Raw genomic sequence first — 22,503 nt, forward strand, 5'->3', positions numbered from 1 at the left:
TTTTGTATGAATATGTATAATATTTTTATGATGGAAGTAAATAAAACTCAAAGATAATTAATATTATTTATTGTATCATAAAATACACAATATTTTTTTATTGCGATTGGTTTGTGTATTTTAAAATAAAAAAGTAATGATTGCTATTATTTATTTATATTAAAAATAATGCACAAATTATTTTATATTGATAGTGTGCTATCGTCTTTTGAATTAATTTACATATTGAATGCAATGTTTTAACGCTATGTTTATATTATTCAAGTAAATGCACAATTCCTTATGAGTTATTCATTTATATGGCATATTTAGGATAAAAAAGTATTGGACTCCATTGAAAGCGTTGTATAAAGTGTCCATGAAAAACCTCATTAATATTGATGTGTATATTTTTAATAAAACGGTTTATTCATTACAAATCTAGTGATCATATCCAAAGCCCATTTCGGTTGATTTGCTGGTACCATATGACCAGCATCTCGTACGACGACTTCAGTCAAATTACCAGCCGTCTTCACATATCCTGCAATTTCCTTATCGACGATCCATTGATGTCGTGTGGCGTTTTTATATTCATTCGCTGCACTGAAGTTGAGGTTCTTTAAGAAGTTCTCCGTCAAAGTGTAACCGATGATTATGTCCAATTGTCCGTTATAAATTATACCTCTATAGTGCGATAGAAGATCTGATACCCATCCAGCTACTGACTGCATCATATCTAAGTATAAGTTCTCCTGAACTGCTGAACCATCGCTGAAAGGCGTATTGCCGACATGTATCGCTTTTCTAGTCACTGGATTTTGTAACAACTTTTCAAAACTTGATTCGTTCGTCGTATCGTGTGTTTCAAGATAGTTGTAGTATGATTTGTAACCGGTCAGATTGTAAAATACGGATCCATACGGGAAATGATCGGCATTGATCAAAACGTCGAATACGTCAGCTGCTTCTTTCCATTGTTTTTTCTTGATGAAGTCGACTGCTTTCTCTTCATACGATTGAATCAGTTTAAATCCGTTAACATCGATTAAGCCCAGCTGATATAATAAGTCACTGTATTTCAATTGATTAATAGGATCGCACAAACCGTTTCCAATGGCAAAGCCTTGCAAATTGATCTTTTGCTTAGCGTTTTCGTTCTTTGTCTTGATGGTATGACACACAGCAGGTACATATTTACCGGCGTAAGATTCTCCGGTTACATAAAACGGATTGTCTTTCAAATCAGGGAACAGTTGAAAGAATTGTGAGAGTGAATTATATAGATCGTTTCCTACGGCAGTTTCGTTTTGTGCATATCCACCACTTGTAAAACTGAATCCGGTTCCGACTGGATTGTCAATGTAAATCATATGAGCGACTTTGTGCCAAGAGAACCAGCGACTCTTGAGATGTTTTCCTTTGAATATAAATGGTCCGTTCTCGAAGAATAAACCGAATAACGAAGAAGCGCCGGGTCCGCCTTGCAGCCATAGAATTACAGGAGTATCTTTAGAAGGGTTCGACGATCGGATGAACCAGAAGAATTGATTGGATTTAAAAGTTTCGTTTACTGTGAAGAAACCGGAATAACTCTTCACTCCCTTGAAACGAAAGTTACTGACCAAAGCCATATTTTGAGCTTCTACAATCTTGCCAGCGGTGATCAACGGAGTCAGAAAGAGAGGCACTCCGGTGTCGTTGCTCGGTGTCAGGTTGTTAATCTTCGGGTAAGCATCTAAGACGAATTTGGCGTCTCCGAATGATTTAAGAACGACGAGGATCAGAGAGACGACCAGGGTGAACTTAGACATTTTGATGTTATAGTCGATGACAAGAGACTTCTGTACGTCGACTAAACGTGGAGATCCCATTCGTCGGCAAAGTCGCGTCCGACACTAACTAGGCGAATAATGGACCGGCTATATATTTTTGGCTACATTTATGGTCAAAGTTGACGAGATAACAAAGCAAAGAAACAAGCCAGAGTTTCTACAACTATACAAATATTTTTTATATTTAATAATTTTTTTATTTTTTTTTCATCGCCCCTCGATTAACGCGGTAGATGTGTTCTACAATACAACAAAACGCGTAAAAAATATATGACGTACAAATAACTGTATAATATATAAAAGACGTCATTTATGGGGGACAGATGGTGGTATTTGAAATATTATAAAAATACTACAAAATATTTAAAAAAAAAAACCACTGACTGGCGAACTTTTGCCCCCCCCCCCCCTATCGATAAAAGCTGAAATGACGTCCTTGATTTTAAATCAGAAATTATCGGGTTATCCCTCAATGAAAATCTGAAAAATGATATCATATCGGAATACATTTTTTTCGGTATATAAATATAGTTTTACTAGTGAAAATATAATTTATCTAGCATGTGCTAGTAAAATTATGTGATTATACATTTATATATTTATTAAAAAGACTATTTTATTGTTACCCCTTTGTTAACGATTGCTGAAAGCAGCTGAATGTTGTGGAGTATCCGAATCTGACAGTATCACTTTTAAGGCGTAAACACACTTCGTGGGCATGTCCAGGAAGCGGTGCAATTGACTCAAAAACATCATTATCTGCGATTTTCTAGAGCTGTCTCGAACTAGAAATATGAAAGACGTGACATTTTGTCACAACGAAGAGAAAACGGGCAGACGTCAAGGCGTCAAAGCACTAGACACATCAGCATATCGTCCAGCAGAGATCACAGCTGACAATAATTCAAGTTGACACTCGCGAATATTCTCTGACTTTTAAGACTTGCCATTTCGACTCCACCCTCTGATAGCGGCATCTACATTTCCACGTACATATGTGGTAATTCATAAATATTTTACTTCTATTTTGACTGTAAAGTCACACCAAACTGCACTTCTATCATAAACAGTACTCTTGAATGGCTACTTTGTAAGCAAAATCATTGTAGTTGTAGCAGAAATATATCACAAATAAACTCAATACGCTGTTTAGTGGTAAAGAACTGTTATAGAAGTGTGAAGTCTATCAGCGTCAGAGACAGTCAGCAGGAACAAGGGCTTTATTAAAATAGATTGAAAGAGAAAGCGAACTTCTAACGCATTAAAAGCGCCATAAATTATTGTCAGACAAGTGCCATTGTGCATCTTATGATTGTTGGTCATAAATAAGAAGGGATTAGCCAAATGCAAGTGCTAATCTTGTATTGCTGCACGATAAAAGTAACAAGTGGAACGGTTGCCGCAACGAAAATTGTTTAAATTTTAACGGTGGCAGAACACAAAGCTTCCAATACTAAAACATACGAATAATAACAAATACAATATAAAAAAAGTGGACAATAACGAAATATTCCTCAAGCGGACAAATGCATAAAATGGACTCAATGGTAAATTACCAGTCAAGTTGGCAGTTAATTAATTAATATAATTTAAAAGTTTAGCAATGTGTGATATTAAGCTAACAAAGAAGCTATTGATAAGCAGGGTCATGTCAGATATGATTGCAAAGTTTATTAATTTAAAGTGCGTTCCATCGAGTCATTAGTCAATCTTATCTTAAATTTCACTTAGATAAAATTAATTTGAAGGCTTGATGTTAACTTTCTCATCATAACGGTTGCCTTTTGAAAAGTATTGTTGACTCAATTATGTCTACCAATTTAAAATTAATCTAAGCGTGAATCAGTACAATAACATTAGTTTGTTTAAAATGTCTGTCTCAAACTAGCTGCGAGGAAGTGGCGTTTTTGATGAATAAAGGAATGGATTAGTCATCCGTCTTCACTGATAAGTTTCATTTATAATGTAAAAATGTGTTTAAAATAGTTATTTTTTAATTAAATAATCAAACCTAAGCATTCAACCTGCTTAGGTTTGATTATTTAATTAAAAAATAACTATTTTAAACACATTTTTACATTATAAATGAAACTTATCAGTGAAGACGGATGACTAATCCATTCCTTTATTCATCAAAAACGCCACTTCCTCGCAGCTAGTTTGAGACAGACATTTTAAACAAACTAATGTTATTGTACTGATTCACGCTTAGATTAATTTTAAATTGGTAGACATAATTGATTAAATAATCAAACCTAAGCAGGTTGAATGCTTAGGTTTGATTATTTAATTTTTAGGGCGCTGGGATAAAACATCTCATGTTTTACAAATCAATGCTAAACTAAAATGCGTTGGAAATATTTCTTACGCAGGTATGAACATTTTAGGTTTTGTATCAGCAAAATGCTTAAAAAATCATTAGAGTACGTAGTTATTATTGTTTGCTATTATATTTATATTATTGATTATGATTCACATTACATAATGCATTGATTTAAAGCTGAGTTTCGACATATACCTAGAAACATTTTCTACTCACAACGGTTAATTTTTGAAGAAGCAACATCTGACTCAACTCTATCGTGAATTCAAAGTAGAAGACCACCTCCATCGTCATCTTCACTGATGAACTCATAAAAGGCTTTTAAAAATTGATTTAAGTAAGATGTCCAAAATAATTTTTATGTGAAAATGTTACCAACATAATAAGCTAACGGAAACAACAACAATGTTGGGTGCCAAAAAATAGAACAGGAGCGCAATATACATTTTTTTTACTAATCTAAAATAATTAGCTTAATTTTAATTTTTGAAAAAATCAGCTTTACAAAAGTTTAAGTAAAAAAAATCTGAGTGAAACTCGAAGTTATGAGCGCAAAGTGCGAGATTATGAGCGCATAGTAAAAATTTTCTTGCAGACCTAGCTACGAAGCATTAGTTTTACAATACATTTGTTATTGTAATTACATTTTTGTTTGCATGTTGTGTTGTAGTCGATTTTGTAATTTATTGTGTGGTGTGCAAAATTATTAATTTAGTAAAAAATATTAAAAACAAAATAATAATTTTATTTATTTTTTAAATCATTTTAAATATTGTTTTTTTTCAGTTTTTTTTTTGTCATCTAGTATAATATAAATATATTAAATTGCTGTTATTATAATATGCAACAATATAATAGCAGTTAATAATTATCAAGAATAAATTATAACTTCGATAGCAAATTTTTGGTTTATTTAGTTGATACTGCTTTTATGAACTCACAGTTAATTTTTAATTATCTACTGTAACAATTAAAACTAGCAAGCGCCAAAATATAAAATATCTGTATTACAGTATTATTTTTAATTGTATATATTAAAACTTTTAAGTGCCATTAAACAAAGAATAAAACCGGTTTGTATTTCCATAGAAAAATACCTTAACAATGTCGAAAATTCAATTCATATAAATATAGATTGAGACCGCAGATAAAATAAAAATGCACCACATACGTTTCGTATATATATATTCTTTTTTAAATACAAATTCCAATGATTTATACACATAACGCTTACAAAATTAAAATGTATTTTTTTTTCGCATTTTACGATCAATGTCTACGAAAAGAATATTGCAACTTAAAATTTAGATTGTGCAAAAAACAACATCGGGCCAATCGTAAAAATAAGTTTTTAATTCATGTAAATCGCTTAATTATACAAAATGGAATGAATACATTACGTTTTGACACTAAATAACAGATCATCATAATGTGTGTAATTATAATAAACGATAATATAATAGATAGGTATTTGATACATATATTTATAGTTAAACAATTCGCAACAATCGTTATAGTATACGATATAATAGATACAGACGTGCATCAAATAGTAATGTCACATTGAAACAAAGTCCTATTGATAGCATTGACATTGAATACGACTAGTTTCAATGTTAATTCGAGACCTAAACGGTTTTTAATATTGCTTTATACGCTTGATACACAATCGGGGCAACTTCTACGCTCCTCGATTTCAGGCTGAGAGTCGCGTCTGGATTTCCCGGCTGCAGCTTCAGCTCCAGAAGTACCCAGATGTTATTGGTCAGTTTCAAAGATTGATAAAGCATATCTTGACCTTCAACGTTTCTCTTAGCGATAGTGAATATGTTATTGAGAGTCATTTTGGCAGTGATTGCGTCCGCCGACGCTAAAATACTGTTCAGGTTATATTGGACTTCATTGGCTGCCGGTATTTCTTTCCAAGTCGTCAAGAATACTCGTTTATCGAGGTGTCCGTCTTCGGTGAAGTATGCTTGAGGATGGACTAGGCAAGCGAAGTAGAATACGTCTACGTTGTTTTTGATGGCCACCTAAAAACACGATTTAATTAAACATTTCAAAGTAAATAATCTATTATAAACAATCAACAAACTTGTAAGTTATTGAGTGGCTCCATCTTTTGTACTGGTCCGGTGCAAGCGAGCGATAATGTCGTTTCAATACTCTGAGATGGCTGCAAGGCTCCGACAGTCAATCCTCCAACGGGTATTAGGCCGAAGCTGTTCTTGTTCAATTGTACGGCGAATCCGTTCATAGCCTGCATGGCTTTATTAGTGAGGGTCAATTCCATCCTCGGTTGACCTGCGTGACGGCTGAACGTGCCCCAAATTTCTAAGCCTTTGCCTTTTTCGGCTGGTAACCAGCATTGGCGTGGAGGTGGTGGTGCTCCGCCTGATGTTGTTGCACCAAATATATCGCCGAGGATTCCGGCTGAACCGGGAGCACCCAAACCGGTTGGGGCAGGTTCTGACACTCCGCCGAGCTATAATAATATATATATCACAATATTATTTAGAGGGTAGAAGAGAAGCTACAATACTTGATTTAATTATATATATAATCTAATGTGTTACAACAGTGTAAACACAATTAATAACCACAAGTAATGAGTACATGACAGAAATCAAGTCTGTAAATCAGTGACATATATTTTAGTAAATATAAACTATTATTACAGTTTACAATCAATAAATGTCACTGCATGACCTTTTTAATTTAATTTTAATTATTTAGCACATTATTCATCCACGAGACTAGTAAAATCGAGCAAAAGCTAATCTGTCATGATCGATAAGAATTATATTTATATAATATTCACTTATTTAGATCAATTAGCCTGTATTGTCAAACTCTGCCTCTCTAATGTACGCTCCCCTCTATGAATCATGAAGGCGTTTTATAAACGAAACTATTGTAGTCGCTTCTCAATGGTCAACAAGTGGTAACTCTTTTATGTTTTATGAATGTAAAAAATGCTTCTTTAGACTAATTGGACTGTATTGTTTAAATCCACCTCGCCGTTGGTCACACGTAATTTACGCCTCAGTTTTCCATTTTTTTTTCTCTTCTTAGTCAACAGTGTAATCAAATTGCAATGCCTTTAAACGTAGGTTACACGTTCAGTCTATGATCTTGATCGTAAAAATACTGATAGCAGACTGATGGACGATATTACACGATCAGTCGAGACTGACATCAGTCTTTTTGAGAACGCTTTCGGGTGATATGTTTTACGCGGAAAAAAATAAAGCGACGTGCTGTTATTTACATAATTATTTGGTTAAAACCCAACCACGGCTTTTTTTGGCATCGAATTGGAAAATTACAAAACAATATGGAAATGAATTGCTTGATTTGGAGCCCATTAGCACTTAACACTCTCCAAAGCAAAATATTTAAATATCTATCAGTCCGTCATTCAATGCGTTACACGTTCAGTCTAGCGTCAATCGGACCACAATTATGGACTGAACTGACAGCAGACTAAACGTGTAACCTACGTCTTAGAAACGTATAAAATCAATTGTATCGCATTGTAATTCTAAAACGATCTGACCAAAGATCTTTTACATTTACATAAGAAGATTTTATAACTCCTGCTGTATATAATAATTCAAATTAGACCTTCATTTCATCTAAAAATATTTCCAATACATTCTGCTTAGGGTCGTATTTACTCCTCATTTTGGCAATGCGACTATTTTTTGTGGGTAACGATTCATCGGAGTATAATACCATATCTCTATTTCTCTTCTTTTCCATATAATATCGAAATTCACTTTTATCATCTTTATTTGCACTCGTTACTGCACTCATTTCAATATAAGATTCTACTGAATCTTTGTATCGCTCAAATAGTCACTAACTTCCAACATTTAAAAATCAAAACAGTCAGAAACGCTCATTATATATTCTTTCACTAATCAGAGTAAATTATGGTTCGTCATTTTTTATCCAATGAATCAAGAAAAAAAATATTTTTATATCTCGAAAAAGTTTAAAAAAATATATTTTAATGGGAAACATATTTAAAAAAACAAATGTTACAAAGAAATTAAATAATAATAAAATACCCAAAAAATATATAGCTCCCTTTTAATGCCAGAGGGACAAAAAAAATTGGCACACACTACTAAAAACTGTGATGGACCGATTTTTCAGCTTTGCGCTTTTAAAAACAAATTCTTATTCTTTTTTTTGGCATATGTAATACTTTTAAAAGTAGAAGGGATACATTTTCTCTATATTAGGCATTAATGTATGTTATGACATTTCCTAGTATTTTTTTTTGTGTATGACAAGGCAAGTAGCTGCTGAGCATTTTTTGTGATGAAATTTAAAGATTCAATTACGATTTTTTATGTTTATATTCATTCTATGCTGCATCTAAATTTACCTTCAGGATTAAATCATATATTTTATTTTTTACTGTATATGTGACTTTTTATGAAAATTAATTCAGCACTTCAAAAAAATCTATTATTTTTATTGAGTGGGATAAATTCGAATTTCGCACTTAAAGCCGTGATTCAGTTTTATCTGCACCTAGCACATAAAGGGTTAAAGAAAATATAAAAAAAAACAATCTCAGATTTATCCCGAAATTATTTTTTAATATTTATGTAATACATTTTCACCGGTAGATACATATATTTACCAGGGAAAATATTATTTATCCTGCAGGTGTGAGTAAAATTTTATGATTTCAACTTTTCCATAAGTAGTACGTAATATATATATATATATATATATATATATATATATTTTATTACAATCATTATTTATTTACATGTTATGTATAAATGCTACAGTAAATGTGTATTTTTCTGTGAAGTTATATTTTCACTAGTGAAGTCCAAATATATTTTCAATCTATATATATATATTTCTATTAGCAAAAATATAATTCAACCGATAGGCGCTAGTGAAATTATATGCTGCTTTAAAATGTCACTCAATGAAACTCAATTTATGAAACGTCCATTTGCTGTTCAAACCCAAACCTAACCAATTGAAAGTTTTAAAAAAGTTAAAACTTTCATTAGGTCAAGTCTAAAATATGAACTAAGAGAAATCATCATCAAGGGAAAATAAGCAGAAGAAGTACAGACAGACCTCACATCTCGCACATTGTTCCATAGATATAAGTGTTTATCAAAGTATATTCAAACCACTTCTGATATAAGAGCATTGGTCAAAGTATATTAAAACTGAATTTTATTCAATAGAAGGGCGCAAAAAAAATTATCATTTCTCAGAAGTTAAAGATTCACGTCAAAAGCAATAAAATCGTGTCGGCGCTGTCGCAGTAAAGGACTTCTGAAAAGGGATAATTGTTTTTTGCGCTCTCCTGTTGGTCAAAATTCGGTTTTAAAAAACTCTTCCTCAAACTGGCTAAATAAGACACACCACTCGGTAAATAAACTCTATGTGCTCTTCGATTTCTAAAACTTTATATTTCAGCACCAGCCTTTTCTCATTGCATATTTTTATTTATATATAATATAGTTATATCTAGTATGTTATAACAGATTCTTTAATCTCTTCCCGGTCACAGTGCATTTTTAAAAATTATTCAAAAACTTCTTGCATTGACCCACCCTTTCCTATGCAGCAGTATAAACATATGCAGCTGTTGTAAAATACTCGTACAAATTTAATTTTTAACAAAAAAAAAGGCAATGATAATTTTCTCGAGATAGGAATTCACAAAATACAAATTTCCGAGTTAACCCGAGGTAAAAAGTTTCTGATTATCTTTAACGTTGTGTATGTTTACTGTTATAATCTCAAATTGTTATTTCAACTAAGAAATTAGTCCCTAGTGTATAATAAAATAAAAATCATTTATTTACCAAAACATCTAATCCGCCACTTAAGAAATCCAAAGCTGCCGATGGAGGAGGAGCGTTTGCGACTGGTGCTGGTGGTGGTCCACCGATATCCATGGATAACAGATCGCCAATAAGTGATTCCTACGTAAGATAAACAACCAATTAAAGATCACCTATAAATATTTTTATGTATAATAAAACATGATTCAATATTAACCTGATTGGGAATGACTGTTGCGCGTGCGTCTGGAATCACATGGTCATCTCCCGAACTTTGTCGAGTTGGTAATGATTTGCGTACTCCAGCTCCGCGTCCTTCAACGAAAGCTGTGGGTGGCTTATGATAAACGGAAGCCAAAGAGCTGATGTGGCAGATGAGCTCGTCCAATAGAGTCGGTTCTAGGAGATCAGTCTCTTCCGATATGAGCGGCTTATCAGCGAGAACGACGTCTTTGGCGGCAGCTGGATCCGTGGATAGTAAGCGCCAGTAGATGAAGCCTCGATCACTGTAGATTAAAATAACATGTGTATATGATGATGACAATGATTTTATCAAAATGTTATTTGCATACCGTAAATCAGGGTTGTCAGAATCTTGAGTGGCTAAGCTCAGAACGTGTTGAACTAACTCTTGTGTGTCAGCAGGCCGCTTAAGGAACAACTTGACTACGGCTGTCAATAGCTGGAGTTGTACCTATGTAACGATTACAATATAGTAACATGATTCAAAATGACTAATAGATCATCATGTAAAATAAATTACTTGTGCGTTTTCATCGTGGAATCCTTCCAAGAACGAATCCAGCAACTCATCAGCGTTATCGATTCTCTCCGCGTACTCTCCAATAATCCAGACCATTGAAGCCCTCGCCTCGGGCTCATCCAAAGTGTCCAAATTCTCGCACAGAGTACTGATAATGCTCTCGTATTTATTCGGATACTTTCTGAATATATCCTTGATGACGACAATAGCCTCTTGCACCACATAGTTTACTTTTGTTTGAATGAGATCGAGCAGAGTCGAAACGCAGCGTTCCGCCGAAGGTTCAACTTTGATGGCGCATCTGCCGATGGCTCTCACGGCTTTCCTCACAAAATCGACGTCGACCTCAGTAGCGTATTCCTTCAACTCGCCGAGCACTTGAGCGATGTTCGCCTGAGCTGCCAGTCTGATCATGATGTCCAACTTCTCCAATTTGACGTAGATGGGATCGTTGTATTTCACAAAGAAGACCTTCATCTCGTGTTTTAAGATATCGGGACGTTTCTGAACGATGAGATTGATGTTTCTTAGAGCAACATACTGTACTTCTGGTTCGGCACTCAGTAAAGTGACGAGTGGAGGCGCCAGTTTCTTGGACAGGTTGGCGCAAAAGTCGGTGTCTCCGGCCAGAATTTCCATTAGCTTCATCAACACCTGAAATGTAATGAAATAATCATTATGGATCCTTTGGAATTTAATTGGTTTATTGAAGTTACCTTAACAGTGGAGAGAACGACGGCTGCGTTGGCGTGTGCCAATCTTGGCGTTATTCTTTCACATATGCTTTGTGCTTCTCTGGCGTCACTCGGAGAATAATTGCTCAAGGAATCGAGGATGAATACTTGACCCCACTCGGTGCATTCATTGAGAGCGGTAAGCAGCTTGTTAATAGTCATCGCGTTCATTTCTAAAAAACAACAAAGGATGATCGTTATATGTTAATGATAATAATAGTTTGCATATAAGTTTATACAAAAATCATACGAAAAATGTTATACTATAATCTCTAGCTTCTGTTTTTTGATAGATAAACTTTATAATCAAGCCACGGTTATGATGATTAAATTGAATTCTTATAATGAGCTGTAGCACTTGAATTTTTATACTTAGCCAAGAAATTGATCTGTGGCACATGAGGTGGTAAAAGCAAATCTATAAATACATATATGAAATTATGTTGCAATAGGAACGCTCGTTATCGAGCGTTCCTATTGCAACAGCGCCGACCCGATTTTATTGCTTTTGCTGTGAATTTTTGACTTCTGAGAAGTGATAATTGTTTTTGGCGCTCTCCTATTGATAAAAATTCGGTTAACTTATGCTTCATTAGATTTTCATCTATTATACATCGGAATATTGTTATAAAAATTCTTAATATGAACGCTAGATAATCGAGCGTTTTCACTGCGACGACACGATTTTATTGCTTTTGACTTGGACTATAAACAGAGACGCCCCCTTGAATGTAGCAAGAAAAATGCACGTCATTTAATGATAAATACTATGTATCGTAATGAATTCAAAATGTTAAAAAAAATTATCACTGACTGGCTAACTTTTGCTCCCCACTAGAAAAAGTTGAAACAACATCTCTGCATTTGACACTTTGAGCAGGCGTGATTATTGACAGCTGTCTGATTTAGTGCTGCTGAGATATGAAACTCAAATTGGATCACCCTGCAAACTCTATACAATAATATCACTTGCTGATAATTTACTTTTCCAAAAATTATATTTAGCTAGAACAAGTAGTTCTAACACAAGCAATAAAAAAATACGCAAGGGAGAAGTTGTAACATATAAATGAAAAAACAATAATATTATATTATTTGCATAGGATAAAAAAATCGTCATGATGTGGACTAGGCGTGGCTTATCAAATAGGTACTATTCCCATGTAGTATATTCCTATATTAGGTAAAAGAAAAACAAGGATGTTTAAAAACATGATTCAAAATCATATCTTCATATGGAAGATTGCTTCGAAAATATCATACGATAAACAAATATAAGCAAACATCAAGTATATAAATATGTAAGTAATTATAATGTATATACATACATACATAAATATATTTATTGTTTCATATAAAGTAATAAAAAAAACAATAAATTCCGTAAGATTAAAAATATGTTGAGAACCATTGGTGCTGTGTGAATTACAATAGTGAACAATTAACTAAATACAATTTACAAAGATAAAGTGAAACATTTGTAATTTTGTCATTGCATTCTTAGGTGGTTTTTTTTCGGGTAGTGGTCCCAACATCTGGAATGGGTACAGGCAAGAAGGGTAATTTTTGTGTTTAAATACATTGGACCACAGTGGATTCAACAAGAAAAAAGTTTTTGTTTGGTAAAGTAAAGGATCCACTTCTCATCTTCGGTAACAATTCGACTCAAAATAAACGTTTTTGTTATAGAATCATTAATTATTGGCATATTGAGATTTTCTGCACGAGATTTTCCTCAGGCAATTTATGAGATACCCATGTTCTGCAAATTAACACCATTCTTAAATGTCTGTAAACTGATGTACGCGACACGTTGAGCTTTTATGCTAGCTTCTGTATGGTTAATCTTGGACCTGCTTTGATAGCAGCCCTAATATCCTCACTAACAACCTCTTTTATGTAGATATTTATTGTCAAAATTCTCAGAGCCACATTTGACACTTTCTATATTTAATTGCATTATGAATGTTTTTAACTGCTATTGTCGCATTATAACTACTGTTAATTTATAAAAAGTTATACATTTCTGCAAATGTAAGAAATAAAACTGAGACTTATGAGACAACTTGTACTTTTTCTAATGAACCACTTTCCCATTTATATACGTAAATAAATCAAGGCTATTTCGAATCAATTGCAGGTCCAAATCTCCGACAATGTAAATAAATAAAATATGAAGCAACTTACCAACTAACGGCTGACCACTGACGCTAGCTTCGTTGATCTCCGACAACGCCGCCACAGCATTGGCAACTACCATTGGATTAGAATCGCTCAGAAGATCTTTCAACTGATCCAAGAATCCCTACACAGACGAGCACAAGTATTAAAACACTACAATGAAAAATCATAAGCAAAATTGCTTATACACTCAACCTGATCTTCGACCATGCTAGACGATATGTCATAAAGCTTGGCGACGCACACGGCCGCTGTCTTCCTCACGTATGGATCCTCGTCCTTGAGACACTTTCGCAGGGGTTCGCATAGGTATTCGGTGATCTTGTCGACTCGGATACATCCCATGGTGCGCACGGCCAAAGCGCGGATGAGAGGATTCGGATCTTCGCAATCCTGCAAGACGTCGACGCAAAAGTTAACCGAATAATTGAAAGTCGATCGAAGCCAACGATACATATAATATATCAGTGATAGCTACGGATATAATACAAAACAAAGGACAAGTACTACATGCTACGAGTCGTCGATATGCTACAACCTCTAAACTGCCAGTCGGAAGCTTAAGAGCAATATGTATTTTATGTAGGTATTGTAGTAGAAGAAAAGCAGTTGAGAGATTGTATAGGAGTTCTCATGAAATGCCATACAAATGGATTTGATGATGTTTATGATTTTATTCAATAAGATTATTTCGCTATACAGATTGAGGCAGATACAAAACAATACGGAAACAAAGCGTATGATTTGCGTCAGCGTAAGTAAAGTATAAAAACACAGATTGATGGATCATCTTAGTCAATCTTTACGTATTGGGTTTATATATAAATGAGCTAGCACAGCGTAAGAATACAAAACAATTTGCTTAAACCATAGTCAGTTATAGTAATAGTTTGTCATTAGAAATAACATTATAATATATTTCAGTTAGTTTTTAAATGCCATTATTCATAAAACAATTTTCTAACAAGCTATATGATTTTATTTAACGAAGAAGTGTATTGATAATTAAAATATAACGGACATTCACCCGATTAACTGGAAGTAGTGGCTCAGGACCGATTCTTTAACTTTTAGTTGTCCATAGTAGTGCAATCAGTCATAGTGAATGATAAATGGGATTAAAAATTGAATTGATCTTTTTTATATTAACAATATTTTACATGGAACATAATGGCACTAAATCTATTTTTACTGAAGATATTAAAATGTTATTTCTAATCATGTATAATACACAAACTTGAAATAAAATAAAATATATTTAAGAAATAACCAATAGTTACATTGTTTTTATACATTAAAAACCTTATTAGATAATCTGACAAATAATTACATAAACAACGAGATTATGATCCAAAATTTATTTGTAAATGCTCAAGTATCTATATAGCATTTAAATTATCTTAGTGGGTGATCAGGTAATTTACGGACTCCCCAAGTTTGGTGGCAAGGATTGATAATGTTGGACTGATCTGGCTGTTAACAACAAAAAAGAAGCACTGCACGTGTCGATAACCATGAGATGAGATGCTGGATGAGATCAAAGCGACTTGATCCATTTATATGCTTCACTTGATGGCCGTCGACGCCAACGATTCTCAATTGATTATTTAAAAAATAAATTAACATAGAAATACAAAGCTTAATGCGTGCGTGTCTGCAGCAAAAGTAACATAAATCGAGGCAGTTTTTTTTAATTTTCTCTCAACGTTGTTTCATTTCAAATAAAATACGGACAGTCTTCAACTTTTGCATGTATTGATAACCGAAGAAAAAAGATTTATATGCATATAGATTATTACATTCAAGGAGCACGTCTAAGTAAGAATTAAAGCATATTTTGTGAAGAAGATAAATTACAAAATCTTTGAAATATACACCTCGTTTATTTTTTAAATATTTATTTACTCGAAACTTTTACATTCTAATATATCTTCCAAATTATAGATATTTTCTTCAAAATATATTTAACCGTACATCGAAACAATTCAAATTAAAATCATTGACGAGCCCACGTAATATATAAATATTTGAGTGGTGACTTTGGCAAGTTTGATATATATAAAAACGATTTTATGGTGCAATAAGTTGAGGACTGCCTGCATATCAATCATTACATAAGTATAAATACGGAACAGTTGGCGATCATGCAATACTTGATCAATATTTCACATAATAAGGTTCGGCAAATGGAATAAACAGGTACGTCGACGATGTGATGTAAAATCTACTTTGAATAATTCATCGTTTACAATCAATCGGATATGGAAGGAGCTTTAAAAAACACAGCAAATTGGTCAACGGGTTCGGGATTTTATATATACACATATATGTCAATGGAATGTTTCTTTTAACTGGAATGAAATGCCGTCTACCTGTGGAAAGTACAACAAACTATACGTGCATTATCAGAAGTGTTTATTTATATATTTTAAGAATAAAAAATATATATATTAAATACTTCCATATCCGATTCAGTTCAGGTTCTGTCAACATTGTATTTTACCTTGACAAGCTGGGAGGTCGGTAAGTCCTTTCGGCCCGTGAAATTTTCAATAAAAGAGTAAAAAGAAAAAGAAAACAAAGATAAAAACACGAATCACAACAAAGTAACACACACACACACACACACACACACACACACACACACACACACACACACACACACACTTTGTCATATAAACCAATTTGTAATTAAGTTTAAAAGTAAACATAATAACATAATCTGCGAGCGAACCGTTACTTTTTTTCTGATGAGACAACACGAATGGCATTCCAAATGAGATGAGTTCTCTTCGTACTCATTGCAGTATTTTGATACATTATAACAATAGATGTAGATAGAGAAAAGTTTGCATTTCGCTTTGAGCCAATCGACGCATTCCGAGTATAATAATCTATGTACTCGAAAACGGAATGCAAATTTGATTCGGAGCCCATATATAACAACTTTGCTCTTTTTGTGATTCATTCCAATGCCGTCTCTGTGAATATGGAACCTCCTTTACGCTTTTTTAAAATATAGGTTAGAGTAAAGGAAAATTTGGATTTAACTATAAGTAATATATAATGCTTATGCTTTGTGATGAATGCATTTGGAAATATCTATATTATTATTATTTTATTTATGTTAAACTCAATGATACTATGACATTATTCATTTTAAACTTAGCTCAATTTATATACAGTAATCCCTCGAACATACATCATAGATTATGACATAAGTTGAGATGGAAAAGATTATATAAGTCCGTACTAAAGAAACCTAATTGGTTCTTGATTGATCAATAAAAATGCAACAATTTAAACTAATAATAACATTTGTATTTCATAAATTTACGTCAATTCAAATTAAATTAACTTTAAAACATAATATTGCAATTGTTTTACTTTAAGCCGGATTGCTTTATAAAAAGTTATTGTCTTATTACTGTTTAAATTGATAGTAGATCTAGATATAATAATGTCACGTCTTATTTTATAAAATACAACATTAATCGTTTATAAATATTATGAATAGATTTTTTTATATGCATAATAAAGATAGGAAACTTTCACTTTTTTTTAATGGTACGATAAAGCTAGTAAATGATTATCAATCGCGATAAGGCAGTTCTGAATTCGCTTTGTAAAATTATGCAATACGCTAGATTTGTAGTAAATGTAGCAAATATGAAAATATCAGGAGGAAAACGGTGTATGTCTAAATGTTCATATATTGAGATTTGAGTTGATTTGTAAATCAATGAATTATAAGCATTTAACACAACGTAATGATTTTAAATACTTATGTAGAAAATGTGAATTACCCTATTTTCCTCCCTAGCATTCAATTGTATCAATTTTTCCAAATTTTTTTCACATTTACGTCACTATTTGTATGTATTATAAGATAATTACTATTTCTCAGTTAGGAGTAAAATCTTAGCTAGATAATTTCAGAGATTACGAATTATATTATATATATATATGTATAGTAAAGTGCAAAAAACACGAGTCACTTCTTGAAATCATAAGAATTTAAGATATATCTGTAATTCTTAGTTGGATTTCTTGGAACATTTTATTATTCTATACTGTTTTTGAGTGGTAAAAATATTTATAAAAATTATAATGCAAAATCGCCCACGATTTATTTTAAGTAAAAAATTCGATATTATTGTGCATTCGTCAATTAGGTTATGGAACATTCTTACCGTTTGTGAGTTATAACCAATCATTAGTACAAAAACTAATAAAATCCGAAATGGGTGCAATATAATACACTAGAGCCAATATATTGGCTTTCATAGAATCGCCAAAAATACGATTGAGCCGATATATTGGCTCTTCAAAATTATATTTTAAATGTAATTTGACACTTAAACGAGTTTTTATAATAGGTTATAACATGAACTATAACGCGTGCTTCGACATTTAGTAATACAGCCCTCATTATTATGAATTTTTGAACTAATTACTTTGATTATTCATTTGCCAAAATATTTATTGTATTTATATATAAATTTTGTCTCAAAATTCAATAATACAAACATTAAATTATTAAAAATAAATTCTAAGAAAATATCAAAAAATAATAAAATCCTACATTTGATTCAAAGCAGTTTTTCACATTTATTAATTTTTTTTGTTTATTTTTATAAATTATTTTAAATTGCTTTAGCATTAATTTATTAACTTAGAATAAATCTGTAATATTATTTCTCTATAAAATACAAAATATTTCACTAAAATGTCTTACTTCATGAATTTACGGAAACACTTAAAAAACAGATATTTCCTAGGGTATTCTTGGCATATCTATTTAAAAATCGAAGGGTACTAAAAGGGTTAAGATTTAAAAATAACTACCCCTGGTAGGTGTTTATGTGATTACCAAATTAAAATTAGTCTTGCGAAACATTTAACAAAGAAGTAGTTGTGGACGAGTTTCATATGTGAGTGTGTATATATTCGTACATCTACCAAAAAAAATTCCTTGAACTGGACATGGAATAGTCCTTAACTAAAACTATGGAATATATTTAGGTCATAATTCAGAAAAAATATTACACACTTAATGAGATGTGATTGAAAAGAATTAGAAAACAAACTCGCTGAACCTGAAAAGGGGTACAATCAAATGATAATATTTTACATAACTACTTTTTATTAATGGTGATATTTTAATTTTTATTTATAATAGCTTTTTATTTAATATTTTCATGTGTAATACTTCAATAAACATCTAGAGTTTGATAAAAAAATATACATTTATTTAAAATATAACATAAATATGTTGATTTTAAAGGTGATGTTTTTTTTGCACGTTACTATATATAAGTTGGACTAAAAACCAAACTAATATTTAAATGCTAATATCGAATAAATAATTAATGATTAGAAAAATAAAAAAACTCAATTAAAATTCTATCTAAAAATTACAGTACAAGATTATTGCCACAAAGATAAGATAACACAAGTAATATGTAAAATTATAAACTAATTTTAAATGTGTCCATTAAACCATATATAGATTGGAAAAAGGGCGTCGTTAAATTTATTTTTGAGATATAAGCATTTAAACATAAGTTACGTATTTTTTAGCCATCACTTACATAACATATTTACATATCGCTCCGTTGTTTCTTTCGATGCATAAATACTGTATTATAATTAAGATATATTTACGATGATCGAAAAGCGTAATAATGTTAAAAAAATTGAAGTTCCGTGAATACATTTTGGAAAATAAGAAACAATACTTTAAAATAACTGCGATACATACAATAGTTTGTTATAAAATTCCACAGATTTCCGCCCTTCCTGACCGATTACAAAAATATGTATATAATAATGAAATTGTCGATGCAAAAAGATTGGCAAATATTGATTATATTTGAGCTCAGATGCAATTTATGAAAACAGCACATGATCTATATATATTTTTTTTAATAATTACTTGATATTTCCTAATTTTTAGATTATTGGATACTTGCTGTTTTTATATGTTACGTACACATTTATCTGAATCAATATTTTTGTTTGGATGAATTTATATAAATTATATTTATAATAATTTGAACAAGTCAGCAATGTTTAAAATAGTGATTCAGATAAAACCACATAATGTGCATTTTATAAATGTAGAGTGCTTGAAGTTGAAGAAAAATATACATCAATAACACTATTTCTTAACGATAAACGATAGTAAAATTAGATCATTGACCCGTTCAAGCTCACATATGAAAAATCATTAATCGAAATTCATTAAAATTTTAGTAACGGTAATTTAGAGAGATACTGACCTTGACGAAAGTGTTGACGGCCATTATGGCCATGTCAGGCTGAGACTTGGCATAGTTCATCAAATACAAATAAACGAGCTTCTTCAACTCAAGATTGTCCGTCTGCATACAGTTGACGACGTCCGGAAACAAAGCTGAGACATCTTTGCCGACAGTCATTGAAGCTATAACCTATAAAGAAGGGTTTTTGAGTTTTCAACACTATTTATAAAAGATTCTACATTGATTGAAGGAAAGAACATTGTAACTGATATTTTTATCAAAAACGAGTTAAAATATCTGCTAACATATTTTAAAAAAGACAATGGATTAAATGCAATACACTTTCAAATAAATATACTCAAAGCCAATATTTTGGCTTCTCATCAGTAATGATGAGAAAATACTCAACATGCCGTAACACATGTGGAAAATTATATAAATTAGCAACAATATTTAAATGTTCTGACCAACAGTTTAAATTTTATACAATTTTAACTATTAAATATATTTTTTTATAGAATATAAGATTATTTTTTTAGCATTTTCCTGGTGATTAAAATAACTTAATTGGATGCTGGGTGATACTCAAGTTTAGCATTTAATTGCAGTGGTAAATCTAAACTAGTGTATAAAGATATTGAGGCATGAAAACCAAATTGTTGGCAATCTCTGACACTAAACAATATAATTGATTTTTGTTATAAATTATTTAAATAAAAGTAAATTTGACAATGTCTAATTGTCAAATAAAATTGTAATTTAAAAAAAAAAAATTAACAACCTTCTTAACAGCTTCCTTCTTCTTCTCCTTCTTATCATTATTGAGCTCCGATTTCAACTCGAATATTTCTCCCTTTTTGGTAGTGGTAAAATATTTAGAATCCGTCATTTTACAATTCTCTTAATTTGACGTTCGATTGTGAAATTAATCTGAAAATACGTAAAGAAATACATTTGAGTTCAGTCACAACATTTCGGTATGCGATAATTGGGCAAGTGTTTGTGTAATCAGCGGAAAATGTAATCCGTTTAGTTAGTGGGAGTTTTAGATAATCGGCCATGACACATCATCGATTTTTGACTACTACTTGGTCAAACGATCGGCGATCTATGAAATAACTTCAAAATGGTTACGTTTAACCGTCGCTTGGCGAAGTAGGAGCCGGGATACAATTAAACAGATATATGGCTTATAAGACTAAGATCAATACCGGAGAACCGCCTGCAGCGGTAGCCGCAAACGTCAAATAAATTGAGAAGCTACCGAGTGCATGAATGTGAGTCAGTATCGCACTAAATTTTTCACGAAAACAAAAATGAGATTTGATAAATTGAGATCGGAATTTATTTTACTTCTCTACAAAAATCATAAAGGCTATAATTACGTTTTATAAAAAAAAACTACGTTTAGTACTCTTACTTATAATTGAATTTTTTTAGGAAACCTTTTAACGGTAAAATACACATCAAATTTATTTATTTTATTATTCGCATCATGCCCTATAAGACAGTGCGCTTTTGAGTGTAAACTTTTTATTTCGCCAACCTAAATAAACGAATAACCTTATATGCATATATGGTTTACAAATTTTAGAGAGGAGCGCATACTAATTTTGAGTCCTAAATATAATTTATATATTAAAATCCTAATATGCATTTAAACGCGATATAGCATAATTAAAAACAATCAAACACATTTATTTAATAAATTATAAGCTAAATTTCTCGCTTAATTTTATATACAAACGCCATTCCTATTAAAAAAAAACAGGATCAGAAAATTTGCTGACGAGGTGAGCATGATTATTAAATCTGTTCATTCCATTTGGACTTAGGATCTTGGCATTAGAAGAATTTTAGTGTAGTTCATACCAAATCTGCTAACGATCGAGCAGAGGTAACTCTGTTTGGAGATCGCATAGAACATACTGGAGACTGTGAACAGTGATTCCAACTTTCTCAACAGAGTGATCACTGGCGATTAGTCCTGGGTTTATGGGCACAATACAAAAAGTAAGTTTTAGTCATCACAATGGAGGCATTCAACATCCTCGAGGGAAAAAGAAGCAGGACAGGCTTGCAGCAGTGACATCACAATCATGCACCACTCGGTACAAATATCACCAAGGAGTACTACCAAGAGATTCTACGTCATCCTAGTGACACTGTGAGACACTAACGATGCAAACCGGACCTATAGGCAGCAGACAATTGGAAGCTTTATCATGATAACGTACTCGCTCACTCTTTACATTCGATATAGAGTTTCTTAAGCAAATATAACACACTACTTTGATATACATAAGTATAAGATTGTTGTATCTGAATACAAGTATTTTTTATAAATAAAGGTCGGATATATTTTGAAAACAGTGGTAAACATTTGTATTGCTTTATTGAGAAATGAATTATTTGTATGTCATATATTACACAAATCTCAATTGAAATGTACAAATATTCTACGTTATTTCTAGTAAAAATACAAATATTTTTTTAAATGGTTAACTAAATTTAAAGTAATTTTTGTGTAAATGTGTATTAGATATTTTTAAATATTAAAGTAATTAAACAGGTAAACACATGGT

General features: G+C 31.9%; 2 protein-coding genes across 4 annotated transcripts in view; both read right to left on the bottom strand.

The window, feature by feature from the left end:
* Positions 1 to 56: 56 nt before the first annotated feature.
* On the bottom strand, positions 57 to 1,924 carry LOC148232455 (venom serine carboxypeptidase-like). The gene has a single exon (XM_088192903.1). The coding sequence runs from the start codon at positions 1,851 to 1,853 to the stop codon at positions 393 to 395; it is 1,461 nt and encodes a 486-aa protein (XP_088049029.1). The 5' UTR covers positions 1,854 to 1,924; the 3' UTR covers positions 57 to 392.
* A 3,381-nt stretch (positions 1,925 to 5,305) lies between these two features.
* AP-1-2beta (adaptor protein complex 1/2, beta subunit) overlaps positions 5,306 to 22,503 on the bottom strand; it is a 30,031-nt gene continuing 12,833 nt past the window's right edge. Inside the window, exons 1-12 of one of the 3 annotated variants that reach the window (XM_088192900.1) lie at positions 21,130 to 21,191; positions 20,700 to 20,848; positions 19,937 to 20,107; positions 13,848 to 14,045; positions 13,659 to 13,776; positions 11,454 to 11,644; positions 10,738 to 11,391; positions 10,547 to 10,668; positions 10,192 to 10,480; positions 9,996 to 10,115; positions 6,233 to 6,622; positions 5,306 to 6,170 (exon numbers count right to left, since the gene is read on the bottom strand). In XM_088192900.1, coding sequence (XP_088049026.1) covers positions 5,766 to 6,170; positions 6,233 to 6,622; positions 9,996 to 10,115; positions 10,192 to 10,480; positions 10,547 to 10,668; positions 10,738 to 11,391; positions 11,454 to 11,644; positions 13,659 to 13,776; positions 13,848 to 14,045; positions 19,937 to 20,107; positions 20,700 to 20,807 — 2,766 coding nt within the window. In that variant the 5' untranslated portion in view covers positions 20,808 to 20,848; positions 21,130 to 21,191 and the 3' untranslated portion in view covers positions 5,306 to 5,765. Of the gene's footprint in view, positions 6,171 to 6,232; positions 6,623 to 9,995; positions 10,116 to 10,191; positions 10,481 to 10,546; positions 10,669 to 10,737; positions 11,392 to 11,453; positions 11,645 to 13,658; positions 13,777 to 13,847; positions 14,046 to 19,936; positions 20,108 to 20,699; positions 20,849 to 21,052; positions 21,192 to 22,503 lie in introns of those variants that run through there. The other 2 variants (XM_088192901.1, XM_088192902.1) reach the window with 2 other exon arrangements.

This window comes from Plectrocnemia conspersa, unplaced genomic scaffold (assembly GCF_051122295.1).
Source record: "Plectrocnemia conspersa isolate PC_06_02 unplaced genomic scaffold, ASM5112229v1 ptg000009l, whole genome shotgun sequence".
Taxonomy (NCBI): Eukaryota; Metazoa; Arthropoda; class Insecta; order Trichoptera; family Polycentropodidae; genus Plectrocnemia; species Plectrocnemia conspersa.